At 52.5% G+C, this 9,936-nt stretch overlaps 2 protein-coding genes across 2 annotated transcripts; one reads left to right on the top strand and one right to left on the bottom strand.

The window, feature by feature from the left end:
• Positions 1-126: 126 nt before the first annotated feature.
• B0I36DRAFT_367169 (uncharacterized protein) lies at positions 127-459 on the top strand (the record flags this gene model as incomplete). The annotated part of the gene is made up of 1 exon (XM_046159416.1): positions 127-459. The coding sequence occupies one exon, from the start codon at positions 127-129 to the stop codon at positions 457-459; it is 333 nt and encodes a 110-aa protein (XP_046008859.1).
• Positions 460-1,557: 1,098 nt separating this feature from the next.
• B0I36DRAFT_417621 (uncharacterized protein) lies at positions 1,558-3,274 on the bottom strand (the record flags this gene model as incomplete). The annotated part of the gene is made up of 2 exons (XM_046162122.1): positions 1,558-2,920; positions 2,982-3,274. 2 exons carry the CDS (start codon positions 3,272-3,274, stop codon positions 1,876-1,878), a joined length of 1,338 nt encoding a protein of 445 aa, XP_046008858.1. The 3' UTR covers positions 1,558-1,875.
• Between the last annotated feature and the right edge of the window lie 6,662 nt (positions 3,275-9,936).

The following is a 9,936-nucleotide window of genomic DNA, read 5'->3' as shown; positions in this document are numbered from 1 at the left end:
TGGCGGCCAATAGGATTGCGGCGATGGACCCACCAAGCTTTGTGGACAATCCACAAAGTTAGGTGGGTCACCGATGACCATCAGCTGCTGCTGGTCACTTCGACACGACCACAGCTTGCTGCGAATATGGCGCATGCGTTCGTTGGGCGTCCGGCCACGGCTGGGTTGCCCGAAACCGAACCCGATAACGGACTCGGAGACGACTCCTTCGTGCTGGGTGACGTTCAACTCAAGGAAATTGCCCGGTTTCAGGAAGAGATCCGCCACCACGAGACCGACGCGGACAAATATCGGCTTTGTACCAGGACACGAGATGACCTGCTCCGAAGGCATGCCGATTTGCAGCTTCTGATTGCTGTGTACGAACATGTCATGCTGGACGAATGCGCGGCGTACAGAACTTTCAAGGAGACCAGTGTCCCGGCGACAAACCAGAAAGACGACGAGACAGAGGAGTGAGAGCGCTTCATTCGCGTTGCTATAGCTGACTCTAAGCGCCTTATAAGTCTGAGGACCGTTGGCAAGATCTGGGGTCGAGAAGTGATCCAACATTACAAGTGGACTTCCAGAGCGCCCAGGTTCTGCGAAACGCTTCGCACCGCAGCACGCACAGTTTCGAACCTGCCCCAAGCTATAATCAAGTTGAACAACCTTATGCTTCGACGGCAACAAATTCCCCGGCGACGCTTGATTGGGGACTCGGCAAATCCCATCAGTCACACAGATTTGCAGAACCTAGCAGCCTGGGACCACACAGATCCCTTCGTCTGAACAGGTGTTGGATTTGGCGCCGCGCCTCTGCTTCAGATAAAGGTCTTGTTGTTGCTATTACTGTCTCCAGCTTCGAAGCACCCGAGCCCGGTGCCAGCTCCAAGCCGGCATACTCACATTCAGGATCGCAAATTCTGCACAGGTCGCAACGAGGCACCAGCAGTGAGTAACGCTGACGTCTCTAAACCCAGGACAACAGGTTGACGCCGAGCACGGCCCCGGCTGGATGGTATACCCGCGAAGGAACATCATTCTTAGCCTATCGGATAAGAGTAGCAGGACGTCGATCGCTTGGCCAGCATATCAAAGCGCCTTCGCGCAGGCTCAACGCCGCTACGTGCGCGCCACACGACACAAGCTAGGCGTGGCATGCTTATTTCCGCATGAGGGCAGTCTCCAAGGATATTGCTCAAGATACTCACCACATATCCCAAGGCAATCAGCAGACAATATACAGAAGACGTCCTAGAGCTCCGCTTCCAATTTGGCCTGAACACGGCAATGCGACCAGACGATCCGCGCGTCCAAGCTCAGGGGCTAGGGGGACCCCGCGGTTCTAGCTAAGTACAACCATCACGCCATATTTACTGTTGTCACCTTGGTACCAACTGTCCTTCCGTCACATTACAACTATCCGTTCTCAAATGCGAACTATGACCGCATAGCCAGCTTCATCATGTCCGAGCTGTCTCCCACGGAGTATTCGCGGTGATTTCGAGAGAAGAATAGCTGCGATGCCACAGCAACAGCTCAATATCGCAAATCGCAGCACGACTAAGCGATAGTAACCCCGCTCACAGCGCGACCAATTACGACGACAGTAATTATCTGCCCAAACAGCGTGTTGTCTTAGCGGTGGGGGATTGTGGCATATCTGTAGGCCTTCTCGTCTACTTTATGCCAGCGACCGGCACCAAACACCTCTATCATCTGCGGACAGGCCGAGCTAGACCTGGCTCCGGTTGTGAGCTTCCAGAACCAGTCAATAGCAGCGGTCCAGATTAGACGCAAGACAAACACCGTGGGGTGTACGATCATAAGCGAACGAGTATACATGAATAGGAGCATGTCATACTTGGTATATTTATTCACGGTTGTGAATAGCTAGTCGTCTCTGTGACTCAGCGGGCGATACGTCCACTCAATGGCCGAGGGTGGTAGTTGAGGCTCTTGTATCCAATCTACTACCGGTGACTTACTGATCATTGGGCCCAGGATATGCGTCACGCAGAGCTGGCTGAGCCCTAGATATGGCTGCACGTACTTGGCCATCACCATGTCTTTCCATGAAAGCCACCCTGCCATTCTCGCAAACGTTCGGGAGACCTTCATGACCATAGCCATTTTGCTCAATCTCAGCCTTTCGTACTCGCTTAGGATCTCCTCCAACCCAACAATTCCCGACCCATTCGACTGATTTGCGTGCAGCATGTGCCGAATCCCATTAATGAGCACCACCAGATCGGTCACACCCTCATTGTAACCCATGCCTGTATGTGGATCAAGCTTCCGCACGGCATCGCCAACCAGTACAATCCGTTTGTGATACCACTTCGACACCAATCCCTCCTCACAGTCATAAAGCCCAACGTTCCCTGGGTTCGCTTCTCGCAGATCGCCTACTGAGTAACCAGGCATAACCATCAGATGTTTCCACCGCTGTCGCATCTGAAGCTTGTCAGCTTCGGTGTACCGACACCGTTCAGAGCTTGGCACTTTCAGCTTTTCATAAATGGCGAAACAAGAGACCTTCCTGCTGTGTAAAAACTGCGTTGTCACCCCATAGTGGACACTGTCGCACTTCACGTTCATCGACGCGCCTGGTAGCCGCTCAATCTGGCTGACAAGTACCCTATATGTTGACATATATGGTCTCTGATATCTCTGGTCTAAGTCGTGAGGTGCTTTGTGCTGTCGCAGAGCTTCCATCAACAGGCGGGTCTGGCTACGAATCTCGTCTGCTCCGATCAGTAAAGACCCCTCTTCTGTGACACCGTCTTTGCAAGTAACTCGGACACTAGTTTCGTCCATGGACACGCCTTCGACTTGTCTGCCAAGGTAGATACGTGATTTCGCTGTCGACGGGAGACTATTGTATAGTTCTCCCACAAACTGGGTGCGGAGCAGGATGCGAAGGCCCCAGCCATGACTGATACAAAGAGTCAGCATAACAACAAGACAGAAATCAAGGTTCTTCACTCGTAACGTACTTTTTCTCCATCGAACCGGGAAGATTAGCGTCGTCAAGCTGCTGCGCATCTTCGGCTGAAATAACCATGCTTGACTGCAAGGACTCCAAATGAGGGCTGAGAACTTCGTCGCGGCCTAGCTGCTGGAACACACGGGAAGTCTGAGGCCAAATTGTCATAACAGAGCCGACTGTCGGGACAATAGTCTCGTGCTTCTCCAGCACCACGAAGTCGATACCGGCCTGGTAAAGGATGTGCGCTGCTGTCAGCCCGACCAGCCCGGCCCCGATTATTATGACTCGAAAATATGGCATGTTCTGCGCTTCCATGACGCCGCAACGAGGAGAAGAGAGAAGCACGTCGGCCGCGTTAATGAACTATGGGCAAGAAAAAGAAGAAAATTCCTGTGTAGTCGATGTGAACAAGCCCCTTCATACACATTCGGGCTGCCGAGGGCCTTTTGAAAAGGCCATTACTACACGGGCATGAAGAATTGCTACCCGGGCATGACTCTTACACGGGCATGACCTTTTGCAGCCTCTGATTGGTCCATCCCTTTTTGTTAGTGCATCTAGATTCTGCCAACGCTTCCCTTGTACCTCGGGATTAGCTCTCCACCACGACGATCGACGACACATATGGAAGCTATTCACTAGCTAGCTACTACACCAATTACCTCTTGTCGCATGTCAAGCCTACTGATAATGATTGTTCGTGAAAGATACCATATTTGTCAAGGTCCCAGGGCTCCAGGCGTGGTGTGTTAGGCCCCCTGCTGAGACCAACACTCAAACACACGCTGTACCAGGAATATCCAACAGCCTCATCTTCCAAGGCATCTGCATCACAAAGCAGGTCATTCCTTTGTGCTGAAATTGGTCCCCTCTTTCCTTCTTTCATAGTCAAATCAACTGCCCCTTTAACCATGCTCTCATCCGTGCGTGCGACACTCTTCCTGTCGCGATCAAGGCCGTCATTATGTCCCAGCCCGACTCTCGATCTAGCTCAGCAAGCAACCAACGACTACGAAGCTATCAATTACGTCCTCGAAAACGACAGCGGCAGAACCAATCTGAGAGTTCAAGACCACCTTCGTCTAATAGCACAGGGACGAGCATTGGCCCACCTATGGCGTGGGAGACGACGAGGCACTCTATAATGCTTTCGCCTCGTACCCAGAGACCTTCACGACCGCTCCACGCCCCCATGGATCGCGTGGGCTGAACGAGCCACCATGGGAGCTGCGATTCGATCATGAGATTCACCTATCGAATGATTTCCCAACCCGAGGAAGACGGTCGCAACGAGTAAGAATGCCTATACCAGGCCCGGAAATCGACCAGCCACCTGCCTGCTCTCCACAACAATCAGCACAAGAACAATTCTCTCCAACAAGACCCCAGTTTCAGTCCGCCCTTAGGCTAGTGCGCGAGGTGATTGGGACAGATCGAAGACTTACCATCGAGCTCGTCCGGTCATACGAACGAGTCCGCCAATGGCGCGAGATATGGGGCTACTCGCCGCTCAGTTCAACTGCATTCGAATCATCTCCGCCATACTCGCCTCGCCGAGAAAGGCACTCTCCGCCTATCGCCCTCGCCGCCCTCGCCCGACCACCCCTTGTCGCCTGTCCCTGACCCGATCCCGAACCCACCTATCCCAGGCGACCCAGCGCCGTCAGCCGAAGTCCTGTTCGAGTGGGTGAATACTTTCGCGAAGGCTAATGGCTTCGGTATTGTTCGACGAAATGCCTACTCATATAAGGGTCGGAAGATCCGGTACTCTTTCCAATGCGATCGATTCGGAGAACCACGCCCCTCAGAGAGTACCGGTATTCGGCAACGGAAGTCTCGAAAGTGTGGTTGTAAATGGATGGTCATTGCCGAAGCACTGGAGGAGGGTAGATGGCTTCTACGACACCACGATAATTCCGAGCATAGCCAGCATAACCACGGGGCCAGTATCAAACCATCCGCCCATCCCTCCCACAGACGACTCACTACACCTATCAGGGCAACAGTCGAATCGACAAGCCGTCGGATCGGAATTCGGGCCCGTGACGTACGCGCGATCGTCCTGGAGCAGAATCCCGAGTCATCCTTTACACGAAAGGATATCTATAACGCCAGGTCTCGTATCAGCCGAGACAAGTTGAGCGGCCACACTCCTACTGCAGCACTGATCAAGCTGTTCGACGAGATGGAGATTCCCTATCTTGTTAAGTGGGCGGATGATGAGCCAAACCGCCTCGTCGGTCTTGTCTGGACCTTTCCGTACTGCCTCCAGATGTGGAAGCGGTTTCCTGAGGTCATCAGCTTCGACAACACAGTAATATCGACGTGTTGACACTGTCAATTCGTTGGATTACACGGCTGTCGGCGATTAATTTGATGTTGATGTTCAATCATGACAAATTGTCTCAAGATTCTTCTTCGCAACATCAAAGAGAGCCATACGCCTGTCAGCATCAAATGGCTTCTATGTCTTGTGGCTATCACCATAATCGGGCTCCTCTATCTCGGCCCTCGGCCTGGTCCACTTCCAAGAGAAGCGACCGGTGCTATTGAGGAGAATCAAGAGTGACATCTCCTTGGGGCTAGCGGACCATCGATGCAATGTTCCATTCTCTCCAAAACCTCCTGTTCAGTATGCAAATCAGCTGCTCCCATCGATCGATATCTTGAGGCGTTTTAGCAAGCGTTTGATAATTAAGGCTTGCGAGTCCTACGAGTGAGCCCTACCTCCACGTCCTTCATATCTTCAGCCGCGAAGCCAAGCAATCCTAGGGGCTGCCGCTGTCTATAAAGATGGTAGACGCCAGTCCCACGCCTTGACGGTTGAATATGCGGCCGTCAAGTCGCTATTAAGCCGTCAGAAACGGGCCTGCCCAGCTTAAGTAACATCGGGACATCTACATCCTGATCTCCGACATGGGACACACCTGCGGCATTGCTCGACTTAGAGCTTAGCATGGGTGGAGATCAGGTTTTGCGATATAAAAGGGTAACCACTCCCTGTCTGGCACCCTGTATTTGAAAAAAGTACCAATGATGGATTCCGCGGCCTGGGGTACCGCGACCATACTTGATGCTCCTGCCCCCACGAGGACATCACCATCAATGAATGCAGGAGAACCGCGTCCTTCATTACTAGCTTCTGCTGTTACGTGCGTGCTGAGGTCATAGACCTGCCGTGAGGTTGATCGATCAGGGACCGACTCGTTCCACTCTATGGGTTGGGTGTGATCACGGGATTGATTAAGACTTCCAGCGCTGTCGCGTTCCTGTTAGACGGCTTGTGTAGTCTTGGTCGCGTATTCCCTTCGTGACTCTCGGACAGGTCATGCACGTGGGGTAAAACAACGACGTGCAGATTAGATAAGCAGTAATCGATAAGGGTCCATATCAGGAAACAGGCACCGATTCATGGTTCCCAATGTTGGTGCGAAGCAACTGACAGCCAGTCAGGGATCGAGCGACCACCAGGACATTTCTATGAAAACCTGGCATGGAGGAAAGGTGCAATTTGCTATGGAGGTTCCTAAGCCAGATAGTCGTGACTTTTCATCAGACTCAATCTAGGGTTCTAATCGTACACTTGACCCAGTCACTGAATTGCACCGGAGCGGTATCTTCTGTGAAAGCCACGACACCCGATCGAGAGAGTACTACATGTACGGAGGTAATATTCCTTAGGGCGTTGTACCTATCACATCTTCAACCCGTAACCACCCGGTTAATTTGGTTGACTCAGGACGCCGGATTGGGACGCTACGTGGACGACCTCCAGCGACTGTGCGGGTGGCTTCACTACTTACCGAATCAGGAAGGAAGGACAACTTATGCCCCGTGCTTGAACGAAGAGAAAGCTGAGGGGTTAGTCGCACTGCCACAGCTTGCCCGGCGACGGCACTTTGGGTGCGATGAATAAAATTGCCTTCCTAGGTCTAAGTGTGGCTCGACGACCTCAGAAAACTTAAACCGTAGCCTTAGCTTCGTTCTACTAGAGAGTTGGGAATGTGAACCCCAGAGGGGGGCAGCTGCGAGATGTGTGAGGTAGGGTCGACGGACGGCGAAGGGCAACTCATTTTTGTCGGTGATCATTCCTTCCTTGTTAGGCATAGGCCCCACTTCTGACAGAACCCCGCCTGGGAATCTGAAACGCCAATAAGGCATACGACCTCGTCCTCGACTGCGCTCCGACCTGGTCCCGTGACTTGCATGACGTTATAGCTGATGTTCTTCTTGTCGGTCCTTGCTCGGATGATTTCGGCGTCCCCTGCAAGCATTATCTGGCGGAACCAAGCCTCAAGCCGCACCGGTAGTGTAGCTGTCAGTAAGATGACCGGACAGCCGTACCGGTAGATACACTTCAGCTCCGTAAGCCACTTTCGATAGCTAGCGTCCATAATAATCGTATGGCATTCGTCGACAAAGAACCGCTTGAGCAGACCCCGGCTTCGCAGCCAGTCCGTATAAGTCGAGAACTCTGTGCTATTGACCTGATCTGCGCTGACGAAGACGAGCCGTGACACCCGCGGCTTCTCCTCTCGCCCGGTTGCCTGTGCTGGCTGCCACTGCTGACAGTCTAGCCCGAGACCAGCTGCACGTCTGACCAGATCGCTAATTAGTGCCACAAATGGTACTATGACGATGCTGATGCCTGCGTTCACGCCGCTCATGTATGCTGTCAACGAAGGGCATACAAAGGCGGTGCGGCTACTAATAGAGAGAGGTGCTGATATCAACTTTCGTGGTAACGTGGGAACACCATTAGCTTGTGCCTCTGAGAACGGATTCGCAGATCTTGTGCAGCTACTGCTTCACAAAGGCGCCGAGGTAGATTACCCGGATCGGGCCGGCCGGACGCCACTCTCATGGGCGTCTAGCAATCCGCACGACGAGGTAGTGCTGCTACTGCTCAACAACGGCGCTGAGGTTGATCGTGCAGATGAGACCGGTCGGACACCGATCTCATGGGCTGCCGGCATGGGATGCGAGCGGAATGTGATGCTGCTGCTCGATAGAGACGCCAGAATTGACGAAAGAGACTCCTTTGGTCGGATACCGCTCGCATGGGCTGTCTACAACAGGGCCGAAGCCGTCGTGCGGCTGCTGCTAGACAGTGGCGCAGAGCCCGACAGTAAAGACATTCATGGTCGGACGCCGATATCATTAGCTGCCGAAAAGGGATACATCAGCATTATAGATCTGCTGCTAGCGAGAGGCGTTCAGGTGAATAGCCGAGATATTGATGGAAGACTCCATTGTCATGGGCGACATCTTGGGGGCGTGACGACGTTATGCAGAAACTGCTAGATAGCGGCGCCGACATTGATAACCGCGACGAGGATGGTCGTACGCTAATAGACTTGGCCAGGATAAGTAGAAAAAGCAGCACAGCTTCGCATTGCGGCTTAGCTCCGTGCGGCAAGTATAAGCCCGATTGATTGAATATAGTAGGAAAGCTATGGAGACGAATAAAGAATTGATAATAACCAGCAAGACGAGATGTTGAAAGTACGTCTTTATCCGGGCCGCTGTCGCTTCGCGGGGCGTCCAGGTAAGCCCACCTCACTTCCTTCTGTCCCAAGAGTCTCTAACAGCTCGGGGTATTGCTGCCAACATCGAGGCTGTGTACACGAATGGCCAATAGCTTCGCCCCATTGTTCTTGAACGTTAGTAGAGTTCCCCTCTGAAAAGCTTGACGCATTCCACAATCGTGTGACTTCATTAATGAAAAATCGCCCATCGGTTGCGACTTCTGAGATGCCAATGTCGATACGTACGCCATCCTTAAGTGAGGCAAGATCAGGTTCAAAATCGGCAAGCCTAAAAAGAATGGCAAACCACAGAGAGGCGAACTGCTTCAGTTCATGATACTTGCGCTTTTGAGCGTGCTCATCCCCAACTCCTTCCCCAAATATTTCGTGACTGAATGGACTCTGATTCATATCCGAGAATTGAACCTTGCCGGCAGAAGTGGTTGGTCTGGTGATAGTGATACTAATGATCTTACCTGGGGGAATGAGACCGTCTATAGCCTCTTGAGATAGATCACGCACCATACAGACCCGAAGTTCGCCAAATTTGACTAATGAGTCGACATACTCTTGGTGGAAGAGATGGTTCCTGGGCTGAATATCGGCATCCCATTTGTTCCCAGGGATTCGGCACTTCAGTCCCTTGCGATTGCTGACTTTAACAAGCTTGACTCCCTCTCCACTGCTGCTATGTGTCGGCTTGATAACCATGCGGCCACCATGAGAGGGTGGCAGGTTACACGTCGCCGATAGCCCACCATCGCACGTTATGGGTCGGTATGCGAGCCAGCTCATTCCTTGGCCGTCGAATTTTGCGGCCCACTCGTCGAGGATTCTAAGATCGCCAACTTTGCTTGCCTGGAATGTTGCCTCCTCCGTGGTAGGATATGCTTTAATAAAAGCATTGTTGTCCATAAACAGTTTCATATATTCGCAATATTCATCGAAAGAGGGCCCTTCCGGCACCAGGATGGGCGTTGACATGCATCTGAGAAGAACGAGCTTCTTCCTCTCAGATGTGGCATCGGCAAGCTGTTCGCGAAGGTCTCGGAACAAGTCTGCACTCCATGTTAAAGTCGCCGACATCGTAAGGCATGGGTTCTTGATGGTTGCCGAGATCGCCATGATCAACGGCTCATAGACCCATACGGTCTCGTCATCGTCATGTTCTTGGTGTTTGAAATGCGGCTCGACATTTACTAGATCGAGAGCAGACGACTTTAGCCTCTTCCCCTCCTGAGACATCGGAACACCTAATGGTATAGCGGAGTCAGATCGACCCTCCTCAACCAGAGGGCCAAATGGGACTCCGAGCCAGATCATATCGACTGGAAGGGGTTTTGGCTCCGGACGAGCGGTAAGCTGGTGGTTGTGGCTGATCGTGGTTGAATATTGTGTGCGGACCACCTCAAGCGAATCTAAGAGCGGAGGAAA

The sequence above is a fragment of the Microdochium trichocladiopsis genome (genome assembly GCF_020744255.1).
Source record: "Microdochium trichocladiopsis strain MPI-CAGE-CH-0230 chromosome Unknown B0I36scaffold_9, whole genome shotgun sequence".
NCBI classification, from domain to species: domain Eukaryota; kingdom Fungi; phylum Ascomycota; class Sordariomycetes; order Xylariales; family Microdochiaceae; genus Microdochium; species Microdochium trichocladiopsis.
The sequence above is the reverse complement of the archived record's forward strand: the minus strand, read 5'-3'. Positions and strand labels throughout refer to the sequence as shown.